At 40.5% G+C, this 22,154-nt stretch overlaps 1 protein-coding gene across 7 annotated transcripts in view; it reads left to right on the top strand.

Moving 5' to 3' along the window:
* SH3D19 (SH3 domain containing 19) overlaps positions 1-22,154 on the top strand; it is a 140,954-nt gene that overhangs the window by 73,497 nt on the left and 45,303 nt on the right. For 3 of the 7 annotated variants that reach the window (XM_038400496.2, XM_038400495.2, XM_043513128.1), the window contains 5 exons: positions 4,823-4,863; positions 5,990-6,032; positions 8,542-8,683; positions 8,915-9,119; positions 9,885-10,880. In XM_038400496.2, the coding sequence (XP_038256424.1) occupies positions 4,848-4,863; positions 5,990-6,032; positions 8,542-8,683; positions 8,915-9,119; positions 9,885-10,880 (1,402 nt within the window). In that variant the 5' untranslated portion in view covers positions 4,823-4,847. The remainder of the gene's footprint in view (positions 1-4,822; positions 4,864-5,989; positions 6,033-8,541; positions 8,684-8,914; positions 9,120-9,884; positions 10,881-22,154) is intronic. The other 4 variants (XM_043513127.1, XM_043513129.1, XM_043513130.1 and 1 more) reach the window with 2 other exon arrangements.

The following is a 22,154-nucleotide window of genomic DNA, read 5'->3' as shown; positions in this document are numbered from 1 at the left end:
TCATTCTCAACAGACTGCAAGTTCTTGTTGAACATATATAGCCAGAGAGTCAGTGTGGCATCCATGCAAGATAGCAACTATTGACATGATCTTTGTACTAAGGCAACTGTAAGAGAAGCGTTAAAAATAAGGAAAATCTTTCTATATGACCTTAGATTTTACTATGACTTTCAACCTGCTCAGCAGAAAGAGTCCTTTTCAGTTGCTAGAGATAACGGGGTCCTCCTTAGTTTTATTTGATAGTTTCATGAAGGCTACAGTCCAGTACCATGTCGATCAGCCAGACAGCATTGTAATCTGCAGCAGTGTCAAACAAGGATGTGTTTTGGCACCAACAATCTTTGGTATATTTTTTGCTCTGCTGATTCATCAAAATTTCTCATCTAGCATCGAGGGTACACATCGCCTTGCAAGATCAGATGGAAAACTCTTCAACATTGCTTGTTTAAAAGTAGAATTAAAACTTTTTTTTGCCAACAGCTCAGGGCTTGTTTCACTCCAGAAACTTTGCAATAGTTTTGTGTTACTTGTGATAAATTTGGTCTAACCATTAGTCTAAAGAAGACATTGATTATGGCACAAGGTGTGTCCCGAGCATGCTGCTGTATAGTGACCTGGACTATCTACAGAAGGCACGAAAGAAGGCTTAACACTTTCCACACCTGCTGTCTAGTTTGATTTCAAATACAGGTCCCTGATACCAAAGTATTTGAGAAAGCAAAATTGCCAAGTCTAATATTTATTCACTATTCTTAAATAGAGACATTTTTGTTGGTTTGGTCATCTATATTGGATGGATGATAGACACATTGCAAAGGACCTCCTGTATGGAGAACTTGTGGATGCTCCAAGGTCACTGGGCCATCGTAGGCTCAAGTTCAAGAATATTTGCCAGAGCGAGCTGAAAACTTTCAACATCTGCACTGCAAGCCCAGAAAACACAGGGAGCAACAGACTACATTGGAGGACTGTGTTGCACAAAGGAGTAGAGCAAAGAGGAAAGTGCATCAGACCTTAAGTGCCAGTAGTGCACCAGTTTCATCTTCTGGACTTGCCCCTCACCCCTACACAATCTGTTGCACGAGAATTGGACTTTTTAGCCATTCACAACACTGCAGTATGATGCATAGTCACTGAACAGCCTTGGCACTTACATCATCATTTCTTACACCACCATAACTTAAAAAAATTAAGGAAATTAGTTAGGTAAATGGGTTGGACTGAAAAACTTGTGGATCTAAAGGCGGAGGAGGCCTGGAATTACTTCAAGTCAAAGTTGCAGAAACTATGAGAAACCTGCATCCCAAGAAGGGGGGAAAAAAGTTCATAGGCAGGAGTTGTAGACCAAGCTGGATGAATAATCAGAGAGGTGATTAAGAAAAAGCAGTGAGTGGAAGATGGAGGGATTAGCAAGGAAAGCTACCTTACTGAGGTCAGAACATGTGGGGATAAAGTGAGAAGGGCCAAAAGCCATGTAGAGTTAAAAGGGAATTAAAAACAATAATAAAAGATTCTATAGCCATATAAATAAGAAGAAAACAAAGAAAGAAGTGGGACCACTTAACACTGAGGATGGAGTGGAGGTTAAGGATAATCTAGGTATGGCCCAATATCTAAACAAACACTTTGCCTCAGTCTTTAATGAGGAGCTCAGGGATAATGGTAGGATGACAAATGGGAATGAGGATATGGAGGTAGATATTACCACATCTGACATAGAAGCCAAACTCGAACAGCTTAATGGACTAAATCGGGGGGCCCAGATAATCTTCATCCAAGAATATTAAAGGACCTGGCACATGAAATTGCAAGCCCATTAGCAAGAATTTTTAATCAATCTGTAAACTCCAGGGTTGTACCGTATGACTGGAGAATTTCTAACATAGTTCCTATTTTTAAGAAAGGTAAAAAAAAGCAATCCGGGTAACTACAAGCCTATTAGTTTGACATCTGTAGTATGCAGTGTCTTCGAAAAATTTTTGAAGGAGAAAGTAGTTAAGGATATTGAGGTCAATGGTAATTGGGACAAAATACAACATGGCTTTACAAAAGGTAGATCGTGTTAAACCAACCTGATCTCCTTATTTGAGAAGGTAACAGATTTTTTAGACAAAGGGAACGCAGTGGATCTAATTTACCTCGATTTCAGTAAGGCATTTGATACAGTTCCACATGGAGAATTATTAGCTAAATTGGAAAAGATGAGGATCAATATAAAAATTGAAAGGTGGATAAGGAACTGGTTAAAGGGGAGACTACAGCGGATCACACTGAAAGGTGAACGTCAGGCTGGAAGGAGGTTACTAGAGGAGTTCCTCAAGGATAGGTTTTGGGACCAATCTTATTTAATCTTTTTATTACTGACCTTTGCACAAAAAGCAGGAATGTGCTAATAAAGTTTGCGGATGACACAAATCTGGGAGGTATTGCCAATATAGAGAAGGACCGGGATATCGTACAGGAAGATCTGGATGACCTTGTAAACTGGAGTAATAGTAATAGGATGAAATTTAATAGTGAAAAGTGCAAGGTCATGCATTTAGGAATTAATAACAAGAATTTTTGTTATAAGCTGGGGACACATCAGTTGGAAGTAATAGAGGAGGAGAAGGACCTCAGAGTATTGGTTGATCACAGGATGACTATAAACCGCCAATGTGATATGGCTGTGAAAAAATCTAATGCGGTTTTGGGATGCATCAGGCGAGGTATTTCCAGTAGAGATAAGGAGGTGTTAGTACCATTATACAAGGCACTGGTGAGACCTCATCTGGAATATTGTGTGCAGTTATGATCTCCCATGTTTAAGAAGGATGAATTCAAACTGGAACAGCTATAGAGAAGGGCTACTAGGATGATCCAAGGAATGGAAAATCTGTCTTATGAAAGGAGACTCAAAGAGCTTGGCTTGTTTAGTCTAACCAAAAGAAGGATGAGAGGAGATATGATTGCTATCTATAAATGTATCAGAGGGATAAATACCACGGAGGGAGAAGAATTATTTAATTTCAGTACCAATGTGGACACAAGAACAAATGGATATAAACTGGCCATCGGGAAGTTTAGACTTGAAATTAGACAAAGGTTTCTAACCATCAAAGGAGTGAAGTTCTGAAACAGCCTTCCAAGGGAAGCAATGGGGGCAAAAGACATATCTGGCTTCAAGACTAAGCTTGATAAGTTTATGGAGGAGATGATATGATGGGATAGCCTAATTTTGACAATTAATTGATCTTTGACTATTAGCGGTAGATATGCTCAATGGCCTGCAATGGGATGTTAGATGGGGTGGGATCTGAGTTACTACAGAGAATTCTTTCCTGGGTGTCTGGCTGGTGAGTCTTGCTCACATGCTCAGGGTTTAGCTAATGGCCATATTTGGGGTTGGGAAGGAATTTTCCTCCAGGGCAGACTGGCAGAGGCCCTGGAGGTTTTTTGCCTTCCTCTGCAGCGTGGTGTATGGGTCACTTGCTGGAGGATTCTCTGCACCCTGAAGTCTTTAAACCACGATTTGAGGACTTCAATAACTCAAACATAAGTTAGGGGTTTGTTACAGGAGTTGGTGGATGAGATTCTGTGGCCTGCGTTGTGCAGGAGATCAGACTAGATGATCATAATGGTCCGTTCTGACCTTAAAATCTATGATTCTATGATTTCTCAAGACAGACAGTTGCCAGCTATCTTATAGAGAGGCAGTGCAGAGAGTAGAACACTTATTGCTAACACTTTTCACAAAGTGATCCCTCTATATCTGACCTCTCAGTCCTCATCCTCAAAGGAAACCTGCACAACACCTTCAAAAGACGACCCTGGGAACTTAAGTTCATAACCTTTCTAGATACTAAAAATTAAGGTCTGAACAGAGACACTGGATTTATGGCTTATTACAACAATCTATAACCCACTTACAGCCCCCTGCCTCATCCCTATTCTCCCCCATGACTGGAGAGGTGTTAAAGTGCCACTTAACCTTGAATGGTCCCTTGAAATATGTAACTACTTATCCTAAACAATCTGTTCCACCTTGTATTTAGCTGTGACACTGAATATATTTCACAAACCTGAAGAAGAGCTCTGTGAAAGCTTGAAAGCTTCTCTCGCTCACTAATAGAGGTTGTTCCAATAAAGATATTACTTTACCCACTTGGTTTCAGTAATATCCTGAGACCAGCATGGTTATAAAAACACTTATTGCAAATAGGTGTCTCATACCGGTTGGAGAGATTTACTTGTTTTCTCTATTCTTAGTGAAAGGGAAATCTAACAAGGGAAATGTATATTTGTGCATACATGGGGGTTAAAGGGTAAGCTTGGAATGGGTAGGATGCATATTATTGAAGATTCTGATCCGACTTTTAGGAGTTGGGTCAAACCATCAATGTACAAATCTTGTATCCCATCTGTTTATAAAGTAAATAAAATGAGAGTTTATATCAAAACAGACACCATTTAATACATACCTAAAAAGAGCATTCAAACTATGTCGCTTTTCCCATTTGAAATCAACAGTACAGAGGTCCTTTCTTTCTCAGTTTTCCTGTTCACAATTAAGATGACATTGCCAGGCAATAAGTAAACTCCTATTAAATTCAGTGCAAGAATAGAAATTAAAAAGTCAATTAAATTGCTTTTGATTTTTTAAAATAATTTATTTTGAACGATGAGGTTTTTTTAAAAAAAACCCTGAAATCTGCACTATTCTTGTGTGACTAACAACAAAAATCCAATTAATCTTGTCTGTTGACATGTAGGAACCTTGGATTGTTCTTTTTCTTCCTCACACCCTCTTTCTCTACTTTAACCCCTTCTTTTTTTCCTCTAGCACTCATGAATAGTGCACATCAAAAATGCCCCGTGGAAGAGGTATGTCTGTGAAAATACTATGCTGTTCTATTTCAAGTGGTGCTTTGCTGATTTCAGCTATCAATCTATGATGGCATAATAATGGTGCAATTGTCAGCTTTTTACATAATAAACTTTACTTCTCCCTAAATCACATCTGCTATGCAAAGATTCAGCTGAAAGTTAATTTTTTTTTTTTGGTTATTTAACCACATTTTAAAAAGTTAGTGTGGCCTTTAAAAAAAATGAATGTAAATATGACAAATACAGGATTAGAGAGTTGAGGATTTAATGAGCTTGTGAAAATTGAAAATGCAGTCGTTATAAAAAAATAAATGTTGATAACTATTAGCCCAGAAATGGTCTCATTATTTGTGTGAATTAAATGCCCGAGAATTTAAACTCTGGTAAATGGACATTGGATTAATTTTTTTAATAAGCAATGCTAAGTAAATTTCTCCTGCACACAATTCTATTAAATATTTACCCAGCAGATTGAAATAGGTTTTTCAGGTAAATATCTTTTGTATTGGATTAGATTTTAAAAAAAAATTATTAAACCAAAACCAAAAGTTTGAACTAAAAAACATATAAGTTTTTTACACAAAGTCTAGGAAACAAATTGTCAAAAGATGAGTTAAGGTTTATTACTCTGTTCTTAATTCATGGAGTGGTGAAAAACAAAAAGGCACAAAAGTATGTGTTAGGATGTGGTAGTCTTGCTTTGATTAATTTTCTTGCTTTTGTTCTTTTCTTTCACAGCTTTCATGTTGTTTTAAGCATAATGATATGTATTTAATATTCTGATAACTGTTTTGGATTTTTTCCTTCTTTTCTCTGCAAGTTGTCTGAACCACACAACTTGCCTTCGGGGATTCTTGAACTCCTGTGTGTGTGTAAATATGTATATTCTGTTTCAATCTCAAAGTATTGCTAAAGAATAGCTTTTAAAATTTTTCTCTTGTGTTAAATACAGATAATTTTTATTTAGATCTGGCCATTCTTAGAAATCTGTAGTTTATGATCAAATGCTGTGTACAGTCAATTACATTTATGATAGCTTGGTGAGAATTTTAGTATTATTATCTTTATTTTGTTGCTGTATAAGTCCAGATTAACTTTGTTTTTCTTTCTTTTACTTTAATAGCTTCTCGGACTTCTTCTCATACCGAACAGCAGAGAGATAGAAGGTATAACATGGTCATTTATATTTCAACCACGTCATCCTAATAGTTGGCTTTAGAGTTCATTTTATCTGACCGTGTCAGGATCCTACTTTAGTCCTTTTCTTCTGCTTTTTTTTCCTTTCTGATTTTTCTGTGTGAAAACAGTAATGACTGGAACCAAATAAATAAATAAATTTTTTTTTAAAATAATGAGATTTTAAGAAGATGAATTTTTTTGGTCTGAAATGTTAATAAAAACGTATGGCCTCCATTTTTAGGTGATCGTTTCAGGTTGAAAATACAAACTTAAATACACACAGACCCCTACAGCTTCTCAGAAAGGGAGCCCCAATTCACCAGTCATAACGGGTGCTGACATTCTATCCCTTCCTATCCTTTTTAAAAGTATCCTTTAAACATATAATTGTGCATTTTCTGATGGCAAACTGACAGAAGAAGCTACCATAGCAAATGGTCCATGTAGCCAGATATCCAGCATCCCGCAATGGCCAAGAAAGACACACAACTCATTAATACAGCAAAGCATTCACCAAGCTTTTTATTCTATGGACAGCTTCACAATAGAGAGATGTTCTGGATCCCGCCCCCTCTCAACACTGTTTGGGTCTCAAAATATTTTATTATACAGAATATCTTGAAAGGTTCCACAGAGCACAGTTGTGCAATACTGAATATTGGGGGATAGGGAATACATACTTTACTCTTGTAGGCAATTGATTTATACTTGGAAGCATTATCATTATTTATGCTGTGGTAGCACTTAGAGTTTGGAATCAGAGATTGGGGCCCCATTGTGCTAAGCATTGTTCACAAATATAACAAAAGGACAGTCTCTGCCCCACAGAGTTTGAGGTTTGATTACCCTTGCTTTAGCACTGGTGGGAGATTTTCCTAAAATTCTCCATATAGACAATCCTTTAGGTATCAAAAAACCAAACCAGGTAAGGCTTTCTAAATCAGCACATTAAATTCCCCCCACCTTCTCCCACTTGTTAGTAGGTAACCAGTGCAGTGTGGTAACATTTAGTATTATTATTAATGATGTTGAGAACTGTCCACTGCCAACCAGATATTCTGAAAAGTGAATAAACTGTTTATTAAATGTATTTAGGAGGGGCAGCATAAGTGATCCTAGAATCACATGTGAACAACGGCATACACAAAAATAAAGAAAACAGCAGTAATTTGATCCATGGCCATAAATTTGAACAAATTAATTGGTTGAAAACTTTAGCCTCTTTTCCTCAGATTTGGTCTTCACTCCAAATTACTTATAATCTTTTTGTGAATTTTAAAACTGTGGGATTCAATATGAACAATTCTCCATGAATATTCAATATTCTGTATTCAAACTAAGAATAGTTGTAATTGGTCAGATATATAACATAGTGATGTTTTTGTTTTCTGATTAGATTAGTACACAAAAACTCCCAGCATGAAAATTCACTTGTGTAGCCTTCAATTGGCTTTCTGTGAGTATTCATGTTAGTTAAAACTCAGTCTTGTAAATAATCTCAGGAAATGAATACAAATAGCACGGCTGAAGTAAATTCATTAAAAAAATTAGCCTAAATATTCACAAAAAGTTTGTTGCAGTTTCAACATGTTCTACATGTAATGTGCCACAAAATCAAATCAAATCAAATCAATAAATATGAATTAAAAATTGTGACATGAATGTTGCAATTTGTTTTCTTGCTGGGCTGAACAGGTGAAAAAGTATAAATTTAGCCCAATCCTTGCACTATCTGGGCTAAGACATTTTAATTAAAAAAAAAATCTTAAATTTGTTTTGTTGCCTTGCATTATTTCTACACAGTAGTTAATAATAATGCTTTGCATTTATTAGTGCCTTTCATCAGAAGATTCCCAAACCACTTTATACCATTTTACTTATGGGAAAATTGAAACACAAAGACCCCTTCTAGTAAAGTACTTAAGCACATGCTGCGCTGGCTCCAGGCACCAGCATTCCAAGCAGGTGTTTGGGGCAGCACTGTGAAAGGGGCAGCAGTCTGTGTGCCGTCAGGGTGGTGTCTCGTCTTTCCGCGGCAGCGGCAATTCGGCACAGCCTCTTTCCTCAGGCTGCTGCCGCAGCAATTCAGCAGCAGCTTTAGTCTGCAGGCTACCATGGTGGCAATTCGGCGACAGCTTCCGTCTTCAGATGTGCTGATTGGGGCAGCAAAAACGGTAAAGTTGGCCCTGAGCACATGCCTAACTTGAAGTATATGAATAATCCTGTTGTAGTCAATAGAGTTTCTCTTTTGCTTAGAGGTAGGCATGTACTTAAGTGCTCTGCTGAATGGGGACCCTGAGTGCTTGCTTGACTGGGGCCAGAAAGGTTAAGTGACTGTATGAAATCATACAAGGCATCTTTGCAAATTCAGGAATAGAACTGAAACTACTAGAAAAACATATTATTTTAGTGTTTATTTAAATCATTATTGTAAAACTTGCTAGTCAGTCATTCTTTCCCTCTCCTGCACATCACCGTTATTATGTTTCTTTGCAGACGTCCTGAGATTACAATAGTTGCTGCTGAGCCTCTCAGACCATCCTCCTGGTTTCCAGGTGGAAATGTCACTCCACAGGGATTAGGATTCCCTCCTCCTTCCCAGGCTAACTGGAGGACAAATGAGCTTGTTCCAACTGAGGTGAGCAGATAATGGACATATTTACATTACGTGTGTAATTCATGTTAATTTTAAAGTGCAAAGAGAAACAATAACAGCACCAGAACTCATTGTCCTCTTAAAAGAGAACTACTATGGGTTTTTTTGTATTTTTGTTGTACATGTCAGTGTAGCATTTCTGAATTCATATAGGGGTTTTTTTTAATTTTCATATATGGAGAAATTAAAATTTTTATCTTTTTTATTTTGTAGCTTCCACCATCTTATGAGCAGGTGATAAAAGAAATTAACCAAGTGCAAGTCAATACAACAAATAACAATAATGCTGCTGCTGCTTCTAGATGCACTGCTACGTCTGCAACACAGACTGATTTTCCAGAGGAAATAATCAGCCATTTGCCAAGAAGTAATGTAAAAAACAACCTACCTACTCTCTGTGAATCTGAAATTGTTCCAGGTAAATGATCTATGGACTTCATATTATCAAAGATTTTACAGATTGTGTTCTGGGTATACTTTTAAAAATCAATTTAATCCTGTCTACATCCAATAAAATATTTCATTTATGTACTAAGTGCTGCTATGAATTACTGCATTTGCTTCTTACCTCTGATGACTTGATATTCCATTCTGGTCTGGGTCAAAAGTAAAGATGTGTTGTTCTTTAATATCATCCTAGGCTATAATGCATTTAATTTTTTGCCCCCCCACAAAATCATTACAAGTATTTTTCCATTCTAGCTGTACTGGCAATCCTTTTTGGCCAGAGAATCTGAAAAAAATTAATGGAAAAGCAGGGAAGTTGTAGGTCAGGACTGAGATGTCCGCAAAGCTGGTTGGAGAAGCTGCTGTACTATTCCTTGTTCTAGCCAGTGCTGGGAAACCCTCAATGTCATGAAACATTTTAAAAAAAATATTTTTCTTTATTTGATGGATCTTTGAGTATGTTAAAATGAAAGTGCTGCAAGCCAGCAAAATAATTTTGGACCTATTACTTGTAAATTCTATGCATTTGTGCAAAGATCAATTCCTTTCTGGAGTGCAATGTATTTTTGTCCCCTGGAAAAAGGAAGAATGACAAATGTAACACAAGAAACAGTGAGTTCTAAGTGGAAATAGTTGGTGGATTTTCAGTCAGAATGGTTAGCAAGACCAAATGACAAAGTAAATTTGTGTTTAAAATGTGTCAGAATACAATTTGAAAGCTTCTCTTTTCTGTCAGCAGTGCAAAGTCCTCTCAAACCTCCCAGACCTCTTTTAAATAGCAATTCTCAAGAAAATGAGGCTCCCTTAGTTGTCTCTGAAGTGTCTGAAGAATGGAAGTGCCAAGAAAATCCCAGTAATGTGACAGGTCCACTGCCAAAACCAAGATCAAAAGGCAATCTCAGACCTGTGGTCAGAGATATTCAAATCAAATCACAAGACAATCAAGAAGAACTGAGACTGCCTCGAGCTGAAAGGGAGCCATCTCCAAGTCAGCCAGTATCCCTCTTAGATAATAGCTTATTGGACAATCACATGGTGATGAACAGTATGAATACAGAAAAAAGCCAAAATAGCATTGGTTCAAGGATCAAAGCTTTTGAATCCCAAGCAAATTCTGATATCTCAGGATTATCAAAGAAACCAGAAATTGCTCCACGGTCATTTGTCCCAAGACCAACTGTTTCTGCAAAGAAGCCAATAGTAGCTCCAAAACCAGAGCTAGGGGCCAGGAGAGCTTCAGGAGAGTCAGGTTCATGGACAGAAAACACACAAAAAGCTGCATCCAGGAAATGGTACCCTCAACCTCAAGAAGCCGGGAGCAATGTCATAACCAAACCTGAATTGCCAAAGAAACCAAAACATGGCCTTGTAAAAAGTACTAGTACTAATTTGCTTGATGCAAGGAATGGGTCAGCTTCAGAGAACAATGATGGACACAAGAAATTTCCAGTTCCTGCTCCAAGGCCACTCGTTCCTAAAAAGTCTCTTTCTGTAGAAAGTCCTGCCCCACATTCGACCTTACTAAAACCAGTCATCGCTGATCCCAGTCTCCCGGTAGCTGCCCAAGCACCAGCTTTCAAGTCCCTGAGAGAGTCATCAGCTCCAACAAATCTCTCAACATGTACTTTGCAAAGTAAACCAGTTGGGGAAGGAGATCTTATCAGTTTTGATGATGACGTTTTGCCCCCTAGTTCAGTAAGTGCAGTTCAAGAATGTACCAGTTCTGAAGCAGGTAAGAACAAGTGTAAGAAGATAAATTGTAAACATGGTTACAAATTTGCATGCACATGATATTGTATATATTTACAGTGGTATTGGTATATGTGTATGTAAAATTATATGCTTGTCATTGTATTAAGCTTCATGTGAAATTACATGGACTCGGAGATAATTGTTCCCAGGCTGTGCAATTTTGAGAAGATGCCAGCTGGATTTATAACTTAATAGCTAAAATAGTATACAATAAGCTCAACACTATACTCCAGATGCCACCTCCAGAATGCATCATGATCCCTTCTCAGGCGCTGGTGACTGTTAGGGGGCTTATTCCTTCACCCGCTTACTTCCCTGGTCCTTCTCGCATGAACAGAGAGCAACAATACCCGAAGTCTAAAGGTGCAAACAATTCGATGTTTATTGGGGTGAACTTCCAGCAAGCATGATTCCAGTTTCCTCCCTTAGTGTCCCCCTTCCCAGCTCTGACACCACAGAGCCTTACACCTGTGTCCCTGTTCCAATTCCTGCCCTTAGCCAAACATGATTCCAGTTTCCCCACCCCCATTCCCTGTTGCCATCTCCACCCACTCGCCCACCTACTTCCTGATTGACTGCAGACTATATAGTAAAACTTGAGTTCTGCTTAGCTATACCTTAACCAATCATTTTCCTGAAATTTAACTAACCAATCCTAACATATTGTAACATGATTATGTAACCAATTATATCCCACCATCTTAATTAGTTTACACCCAGCAAAATTAATTATACAGCAGACAGAAACAATCACAGAACCAGACAGAGATTATACAGACAAACAATGGCAAAGTGGGAACTATAATGACAAAACAATACAGAAGTGAGTATTTCACATCCCAGCTATTGATAAGTGAGTTCTTGCCAGAGAGGATGCTATCAAACTAAGTTTCCTTTTACATCTTCTAGGCACTTCCCTTTCTCTGGAGGCGACAGGCATTATCAGGACAGGACTGTATCCTAACAGCCCAATAGCACCTTATTTCAATGTGACTAGTTTGGAATGTGAGGAGGTGACCGGTCGCTTCCCAGCTTATGGCTGCCCCTGCTGCTTAGCCAAAGGCCTTAGCCTAAAACGGGGCCTCAGATTGTCACAGTAAGATTCATAGATTCATAGATACTAAGGTCAGAAGGGACCATTCTGATCATCTAGTCCGACCTCCTGCACAACACAGGCCACAGAATCTCACCCACCCACTCCTACGAAAAACCTCATCTATGTCTGAGCTATTGAAGTCCTCAAATCGTGGTTTAAAGACTTCAAGGAGCAGAGAATCCTCACTCAAGTGACCCGTGCCCCATGCTACAAAGAAGGACCTTACGCTGGCAGACAGTGATTTTGATTTTTTTATACCTCTAGAACTAGCCAAGTGATAGGAATACACCTAAAATTCTTAGAGTACAGGCCTTTACAGACAGTCCTGAATATCTATATCCTAACAGTGACATCTTGCCTTATGCTATCTAATCTATCTAGTACTAATATCTGAGCACCTGTGGTTCATAGCATCTAGCTCCTGGGTAGTGCAGTAGTATGTGTATAGATATTTATTCCCCATTATGTCAGCAAGAGAAGCAGCAGTGTGCATTGTGTTTTGGGAAATCATGACCCAGCATGCTAAAACACCATGCACCATGAGTGGAGGAAATGAGTGCCATTATCATAGAATCATAGAATTGTAAGACTGGAAGGGACCGTGAGAAGTCATCTAGTCCAGGCCCCTGCACTCATGGCAGGAATAAGTATTATCTAGACCATCCCTGACTGGTATTTGTCTAACCTGCTCTTAAAAATCTCCAACGATGGAGATTCCACAACCTCCCTAGGCAATTTATTCCAATGCTTAATCACCCTGACAGTTAGGAAGTTTTTCCTAATGTCCAACCTAAACCACCCTTTCTGCAAGTTTAGCCCATTGCTTCTTGTCCTATTCTCAGAAGTTAACAAGAACAATTTTTCTTCCTCCTCCATGTAACAACCTTTTATGCACTTGAAAACTGTTATCATGTTCCTCTCAGTCTTCTCTTCTCCAGACTAAACAAACCCAATTTTTTCAATCTACTCTCACAGGTCATGTTTTCTAGACCTTTAATCATTTTTGTTGCTCTTTTCTGGACTTTCTCCAGTTTGTCTATATCTTTCCTGAAACATGGCACCCAGAACTGGACACAGTACTCCAGTTGAGGCCTAATCAGTGCAGAGTAGAGCAGAAGAATTACTTCTCGGTTCTTGTTTACAACACTCCTGCTCATACATCCCAGAATGATGTTTGCTTTTTTTGCAAAAGCATTACACTCTTGACTCATATTTAGCTTGTGATCCACTATGACCCCAGATCCAGATCCCTTTCCGCAGTATTCCTTTCTAGGCAGTCATTTCCCATTTTGTATGTATGCAATTGATTGTTCCTTTCTAAGTGGAGTACTTTGCATTTGTCCTTATTGAATTTCATCATTTCAGATCATTTTGAATTCTAATCCTACCTCCAAAACACTTGCAACGCCTCCCAGGTTGGTATCATCTGCAAACTTTATAAGTGTATTCTCTGTGCCATTATCTAAATCACTGATGAAGATGCTGAACAGAACCAGACCCAGAACTGATCCCTGCAGGACCCCACTTGACATTCCCTTCCAGGTTGACTGTGAGCCACTGATATCTACTCTCTGGGAACAGTTTTCCAACCGATTATGCACCCACCTTATCATAGCTCCATCTAGGTTATATTTCCCTAGTTTGTTTATGAGAAGGTCCATGTGAGACAGTATCAAAAGCCTTATGAAAGTCAAGATATGCAACATCTACCACTTCCCCGCTATCCACAAGGCATGTTACCCTTTCAAAGAAAGCTATTAGGTTGGTTTGACCCAATTTCTTCTTGACAAATCCATGCTGACTGTTTCTTATCACCTTATTATCTTCTGGATGTTTGCAAATTGATTGCTTAACTATTTTCTCCATTATCTTTCTGGGTACTGAAGTTAAGATGACTGATCTATAAAACCCTGGGTTGTCTTTATTTCCCTTTTTATAAATTGTTACTATATTTGCTCTTTTCCAGTCCTCTGGAATCTCTCTTCCATGACTTTTCAAAGATACCTCCTGAGTCAAAGATCTCCTTATATCTTCCATGACTCAGATACCTCCTGAGTCAGCTCCCTGAGTATTCTAGGATGTGTTTCATCAGGCCCTGGTGACTTTCACACATTGTATTTCCAGTGCACATATTACTTTGTTACATGGACTGCATGTTTGCTCATATAACTGTAAATTTGTCAGTTAATACATCCACGTGAAATCATTTTTCACTTAAAAGCTACTGTGTGAATTTTAGAAAATTTGATTGATTCAGCTAAGCTCTTAGGGCTAGAGCTGAGTGAATAAGGGATTTTTTTCGTTCATTGACAATTTTAAAAAATCAGAAAAAAGTTATGTTTTGGATCAAACTAAACACTTTTATTTAGTTTTTCAGTAACTCAAAATGTCAAAAAAATTTCAAGTAAAAACAAAACATTTTGCCAATTGTCAAGGTTCCCTCACCACTCTGAACTCTGGGGTACAGATGTGGGGACCCGCATGAAAGGCCCCCTAAGCTTATATTCCACCATCTTAGGTTAAAAACTTCCCCAAGGCACAAATTCCTTTCCTGGTATTGCTGCCACCACCAAGTGATTTAAACAAACATTCAGGGAGTGGTCACTTGGAGCCCTATCCCCACCCAAAATATCCCCCCCATGCCCTTTCACCCCCTTTCCTGGGGAGGCTTGAGAATAATATACCAACCAATAGGTTAACAAAGTAAGCACAAACCAAATCTCTGCTTTTTAGGACACCGAAAATCAATCAGATTCTTAAAAGAAGAATTTTATTTAAAAAAAAAGTAAAAGAATCACAACTGCAAAATCAGGATGGAAGGTAACTTTACAAGGTAAATAAAAAGATTTAAAACACAGAGGATTTCCCTCTGACTACTTCCCAGTTACGAAACAGGAGTAAAATTACCTCTTAGCATACGGAAAATTCACAAGCTAAAACAAAAGATAATCTAATGCATTTCCTTGCTATTACTTACAATTTCTGTAATTTTAGATGCATCATTTCAGGATTTTTTTAGGAGCTGGTTTACCTGTTTGGTTTCTCTTTGTCCTGAGAGGGAACAAAACAAAGAGCACAAACAAAGCCTTTCCCCCGCCCAGATTTGAAAGTATCTTCTTTCCCCATTGGTCCTTCTGGTCAGGTGCCAACTAGGTTAATTGAACTGTTTAGCCCTTACAGGTAAGTGATTCTGTATCTCTGGCCAGGAGGGATTTGATGTTACTGCATACATAAAGGTTGTCACCCTTCCCTTTATATTTATGACACTAATGTTAAAATGTTACATTTCAACCTGACAAATTTTGTTTCGACTTTCAGACGTTTTGAGAAAAGGAAGGAAAAGTAGATGGGGAAAAGAAGGTGTGGTGGGTAAGCACTTATCTGGGATGTGTGGCTATCCATTGTCATTTATAGTGGCAACTCATAGTTAGGCTTGGCAGAATTTTGGGCGGGGGGATTCTGTTATAATTTTGACAGATAATATCAATATTTATTTTTAAGCATTTTTTCCCTGATTTTTATCAATTTAAATTTTCACAGGTGTGCCATATTGTGGGGTTTAAGCTTCTTAAAAATGTTTATCTATTTAAATTTTCATAATTGTGGGTCCAGCAATGGATGGGGTCAGACAATTATTTAAAGAGTACTTGTGGCACCTTAGAGACTAAAATATTTATTTGAGGATAAGCTTTCGTGAGCTACAGCTCACTTCATTGGATACATCCGATGAAGTGAGCTGTAGCTCACGAAAGCTTATGCTCAGATAAATTTGTTTGTCTCTAAGGTGCCACAAGTACTCCTTTTCTTTTTGCAAATACAGACTAACACGGCTGCTACTCTGAAACCAATAATTATTTAAGGATGGTAGACATTGAGATAGAAAAAGTTAAAACTGTTATAAAGTTCTGACTGTTCAAATGCAAATCTTCAACATCATGTCAAAATATTCAATGTAAATATCCTTAATTTGAACTCCAATAAGTTCACAAGCATAATTTTTCTAACTTTGCTTATCTGTAAATTTTGATGATTTATTGATGGAATTTTTTGTCATTTTTTGATTGTGTACAGTGAAGTAGACATTTACCAATAAAAATCTAATCCAAGCCTATTTGTAGTCATTCATGATGACAATGGATAGTCATTTGGCTGGAGATAGTGCCTGGTAATTAGGGAACTCACCTGGTATGTAGGAGACGTGAGGTCAAATCCCTATTCTGATGACTGTTTATTTATTTATAAATAGTAGAACGGCTTCAAGGGGAGAGATTGAGAAAACCCCATGGCAGAATATTCTATAATCTTTTGGCTAGGGCACTCACCTGCAATGCAGGAGACCCAAGGTCAAATTCCTTCTCTTCATGAGGCAGAGGGAAGAATTGCACTGGGGTCTCCCACATCCCAGGTGAGTGCTCTAACCACTGGATTAAAGTTTATAAGGGAGGTGGTGCCACTATCAGCAGCCACCACAAAAGGTTTTGACTTTTTCGGTTTAGTCAAAAACTGTTTGGCAAACTTGACCAAATCTGCAAATAGTGTTGGTTGACCTGAAACTGCATATTATAGCAAATAATCTATTTGTCAGAAAAATTTGAGGCCATTTTGAAAATCCCATTCGGCCCCTATCTGCATCTTTAGATATCTAAATATCTTTGAAAATATGGCCCTCAGAATTTAGCTCATAGGCCCTGTTTCTCCAATGAATGGACCCTGATGCCCACACAGAGCTCCTCACAGAACTGGGAATTTAGATTGTAAATTCCATGAGGTGCAGTGACTGTCTTTCTATGTTTTTGTATAGTTCCTTGTACAGGATTAAATTGTCCATTGTGCTAGGAACTATGCAAAAATGTAGTGTGTGTGTGTATATATATATATATATTATTTCAGTTATGTTTACACACACTAATTAATATTACATAGCTTTTATTTGCTAAATTTTTCTTTCTTGAACTTTGATAACCTTACAAAAACAGGTTTTTCTTGATAAGAATTCAAGCATGTGCTGATTTAAGCCTGTTCATGGGCCACATAGTACTGTAATAGCTGTTGCTAACATAAAATAACATACTGGAGACTTTTAAAAACAGTAAGCAATTTACTTAACTTATTTTTGAGAACTGTACAGATAGCTGTTGCTGGCTTGCCTGCTTAGCTCCAAGTGCAAGCCGTGTCCTTCTGCTGTTAAGGTTCATTACATACAACACTATGGGTAACTTTGGTTTCTACTCCAGAGTTCCAGCTTAGCTATCATTACAATACCATCATTTTTTAAGCAGAATTCCCAACTGCAATCCATAAGGAGTGCCTCTTAAAAGCAGATGATACAATAAAGCCCAGGGTGAATGAAATATATTTTTGAAAATGTGAATTTGGGAGTGAGGGGGATGGGGTGTGGGAGAGACAGAGAGAAGGGTCTAGCACTTCTTTAGCTGTTTGCTTCACTTAGCATTAAAAACGTTCAGCTATTTAGAAACTGATACATAAATAGTGCATAGTTGTCACTTTAAGTTTATATTTATTAATGGTAATGTGTTCCATTATAACTTGTGCTTTGCACATAATTGGATGGAATTTTGATTTACTACCTCTTCCTTTCTTGTATTGACGTAATAACTCCAGGGTGGATTTAGGAAGGAAACTATAGAAGCGCCTTGTATATTAAGTTCAGTACTACTGATAGCAATACATGTATTTTCAGAACTGCTTTGAATCATTTGCTAACAGACTGGTTTTAAAAGAAATGAAATAGGGCTGACCCAGCATTCTGTTGGCAATGAAATGTGCTGCAATGTAGGATGAGCCCTTTTCTTCGTGGACTGCTGGAATCTGGAACGCTGCAGAAGCAGTATCATTCTCTGGGGGAAGAGAGAACTTTTGAATGACTTGAGAATTGCTTCTTAGTCCACTCCAGGAAATGTAGTGGGACTGGAAATGACTGACTCTGAATAGAGTTATTTTTAGCTCTTTTTGTCTAGAGGGGTGTTGCTGCAATGCAGAGCAGAGCATAAGAATTTTTTCCAAACACTCAAAGTAAAATTTGTACTTCAGAGATTAAAGGAAACTAACAAATATAAATACTCTGGAGTCCAGCTGACAAGCAGTCAGGCAGAATTCTTACATTTAAAGGTCCAGTACAAACTAAACAGAAAAGACAGTTACTTACCTTCTCGTAACTGTTGTTCTTCGAGATGTGTTGTTCATGTCCATTCCAATCAGGTGTGGCACGCTGCGTGCACAGTCGTCAGAAACTTTTTCCCTTAACAGCTCCTGTCAGGTTGGCCAGGGAGCCCCCTGGAATGGCACCCTCAATATATGACCCTGCCGACCTGACTTCCCTTCAGTTCCTTCTTGCCGGCTACTCCGACAGAGGGGAAGGAGGGTGGGAATGGATGTGAACAACACATCGCAAAAAACAACAGTTACAAGAAGGCGAGTAACCGTCTTTTCTTCTTTGAGTGCTTGTTCACGATTCCAATCAGGTGACTCCCAAACTCTCTCACAGGGGAGGGGTCGGAGTTAATGAATCACTGACTGGAGCACCGCACTACCAAGAGCTGCATTGTCTCTAGCATGCTGGGTGATGGCATAGTGGATGGCAAACATGTACACCGAGGACCAGGTCGCTGCTCTTTAGATCTCTTGGATGGGTACCTGGGTCAGGAAAGCGGCGGATGAGGATTGCGCTCTTGTCAAGTGGGCCGTTATAGCCAGGGCTGGGACCTTGGAGAGGTCATAACATGTCCTGATACAGTCTGTAATCCAGGGAGAGATGCATTGTGAGGAGACCGGAAGACCTTTCATTTGGTCTGCCACTGCTACAAACAGCTGGTTTGACTTTCTGAAAGGCTTTGTGCGCTCAATGTAGAACACTAGCGTGCTCTGTACATTTAAGGAGTAGAACCTCTGCTCCTGTGCATTAGCATGTGGCTTTAACCATGAAGCTTCCAAGCCATGAGATGGAGGGACTGGAGGTCTGAGTGAAGGAGGCAACCATGGTCCTGTGTAATCAGATCGGGAAGGAGCGGCAGTGTGATGGGGCTGCTCACTGACAGAAGCATGGTGTACCAATGTTGGTGTGGCCATGCTGAAGTGAGCAGAATTACATCCGCTTTGTCCCTGCGGATCTTGAGGAGAACCTTGTGGATGAGTGGTATGGGTGGGAAGGCATACAGTAGACCGTTCCCCAGTGCATCATGAACGTGTCTGAGATAGAGCCTGGACTGTGTGTTTGGAAGGAGCAAAACGTTGGACACTTCCTGTTGCTCCTGGTGGCGAATAGGTCTACCCGGGGAAACCCCCACCTTTGAAAGATGGAATGTATGACGTCCGGACAGATGGACCACTCGTGGTTGCGGAATGACCTGCTGAGGTGGTCCGTAAGCTCATTCTGTACTCCAGGGAGATAGGATGCCTCCAGGTGAATGGAGTGGCATAAAACTCCCACAGGTGGAGAGCCTCCTGACTGAGAGGGGAGGAGCGGGCTGTGCCCTACTTGTTTATGTAAAACATGGGGGTGGTATTGTCAGTCATCACCGCCACACACTGACCTTGCAATATGGTCTGACAGGCTAGTCTCACATCTCTGAGTTCCTTTATATTGATGTGGAGCAAGATCTTGGACTGCGACCACCTGCCCTGAGTCTGTAGGTCTCCTAGGTGTACCCCCCAACCCAGGTCTGACACATCCATTACTAAGGTCATGGACAGTTGAGGGGTGGTGAAAGGGACTCCTTTGCAGACCATGCAAGGGTCTAACCACCAGCCTAGGGTATCTAAGACTCATGATGGTACTGTTACTACCGAGTCTAAACTGTCTTGACCCAGGTGATAAGTGGGGTGAGCCATGCCTGGAATGGCCTGAGCCTTAGCCTGGCATGGCTGACCACATAGGTGCATGCTGCCATGTGCCCCAGTAGGCTGAGGCATGTCCTTGCAGTAGTGGTGGGGATTGTCTGAGAGTCTGAATGACGTATGACAATGTTTGGAATTTGGACTCTGGTCCAGTGTAGTATCTGGTAGTATTGCTCTTGCCTGAACCAAGTCCAGCACTGCCCCAATGAATTCTATTCATTGGGTGGGTGACAATGTTGATTTGTCCACATTGAGGAAGAGACCTGGTGTCTGGAAGGTCTCTCTGACTAACCAGACATGGGACTCCACCTGCTTCCTAGGATGTCCCCACAGCAGCCCGTCATTGAGGTAGGGATACACCTTCACCTGCCTCTTTCGAAGAAAAGCCATGACCACGGACATATACTTTGTGTGCGCTTGAGGGGCTGTTGATAGCCCAAATGGGAGCACTGTGAACTGATAATGTATGAGGTCGACAACAAACCTCAGGAAATGTCTGTGGGGTAGCCAGATGGCTATATGAAAGTATGTGTCTTTCATGTTGAGGGCAGCGTACCAGTCCCCCAGATCCAGGGAAGGGATAATTGTGCTTATGGAGACCATGCGGAACTTTAGCTTTATCAAGAATTGGTTGAGTCCTCGCAGATCTAAGATGGGTTTGAGACACCCCTTTGCTTTGGGGATTAGGAAATAATGGGAATAGAATCCCTTTCCCAATAGCTCCTGAGGAACTTCCTCCGCTGCCCTATGGTGAGGAGCACCTGCACCTCCTGGATAAGGAGTTGCTCATGAAAGGGGTCCCTGAAGAGGGACAGGGAAGGGGGGTAGAAGGGAGGGGAAGAGCAGAATTGGAGATAATATCCCACTTCTACCGTACGAAGAACCCAGTAGTCCGATGTTGTATGGGACCATGCATGGTAGAAGTGGGATAGACGGTTCAAAAAATGGGGGGAAGGATCCTTAGTGGTGGCTGGTATGCTATCTTCGGGGGTCCCTTCAAAACCCTTACTTGGATCCCGACGATGGCTTGGTCAGTCCCTGCCCTTGGCCTGAGGGAGGGTTGGAGAGTCTACGCCTGGAATTCCTGCCCCTACAGTGGTATGTATCCTGCCTCAGGTGAGGTTGGTATTGCTGCTGCTGCTGCTGTGGGGGCTGAGGCTTGAAGGGCTTTTTCTGGGTAGCAGGTGTGTGCATCCCCAGAGATTTCATTGTTCCCCTCGAGTCTTTGAGGCTGTGAAGCCTCGAGTCTATCTGGTCCAAAAACATCCCTGCGCCCTCGATGGGAAGGTCCTGCAGGGTCTGCTGAACTTCCGGTGGAAGCCTGGAAGCTTGGAGCCACGCTGTTCTCCTCATGACCCCCCTGAGGCGATGGCACATGCCGTAGAGTTGGCCAAGTCGAGTGAGGCCTGCAGGGATGTCCTGGCAACTGCCTTCCTCTCCTCGACCAGAGCCGAGAACTCAGCCTTTGACTCAGTGGAGAATAGCTCCTTATATTTAGACATGGAGTTCCACGAATTAAAATTATACCTGCAGAGGATAGCTTGCTGGTTAGCTATCCTTAGCTGTAGACTCCCCTGCGGCATAAATTTTTCTGCCAAAAAGGTCCATCCATTTGGCCTCTTTGGCTTTGGGAGCAGGTGCCTGTTGCCCCTGGCGCTCCTTCTCATTCACCACTCAGACCACCAGGGAGCAAGGGTGTGGACGGGAGAACAAGAATTCATAACCCTTGGAGGAAACAAAATATTTCCTTTCCATACTCCTGACAGTGGGCGGAATGGAGGCTGGAGTCTGCCATAGAGTATTATAATTGTTACAAATAGTTTTCATAACCAGCAACAACTCTCTGAAAGGACCCTCTGGAGCAAGAATGTCCACCACCGGGTCCTCTGACACAATGACTTCATCCGCCTGTAGGCCCATATTACGGGCAATGCAGCGGAGTAGGTCCTGGTGGGCCCTATAGTCAATGGGCGGAGAACTTGAAGCGGTGCTCCTGCCACTGCCTCATCAGGCGAAGATGACGAAGAGGCCAGTGGAGGTACAGGGTTGTTGTGGCCCACCATGTGCTCAGGTTGGTCCTGGGTAGCATTGGTGTCAAGTGGATTGGCCTGGTCAGATATGGGTGGGTCTGGAGCCAGTTCCGTTCTGACCTCTGTAGTATGAGGGGATGGTCTGGATAGTGTCGCCTCTGTAGTACGAGGGGCGGTTCTATCTGCCTTGACCGTGCCGGATGATGCCCCGATGTAATGGACCTAGAAACCCTGGAAGAGGTACCCTGGGCCTGATGGTGAGTCCAGAAGGGCC

The sequence above is a fragment of the Dermochelys coriacea genome, chromosome 4, assembly GCF_009764565.3.
Source record: "Dermochelys coriacea isolate rDerCor1 chromosome 4, rDerCor1.pri.v4, whole genome shotgun sequence".
Classification (NCBI taxonomy): domain Eukaryota; kingdom Metazoa; phylum Chordata; order Testudines; family Dermochelyidae; genus Dermochelys; species Dermochelys coriacea.
The sequence above is the reverse complement of the archived record's forward strand: the minus strand, read 5'-3'. Positions and strand labels throughout refer to the sequence as shown.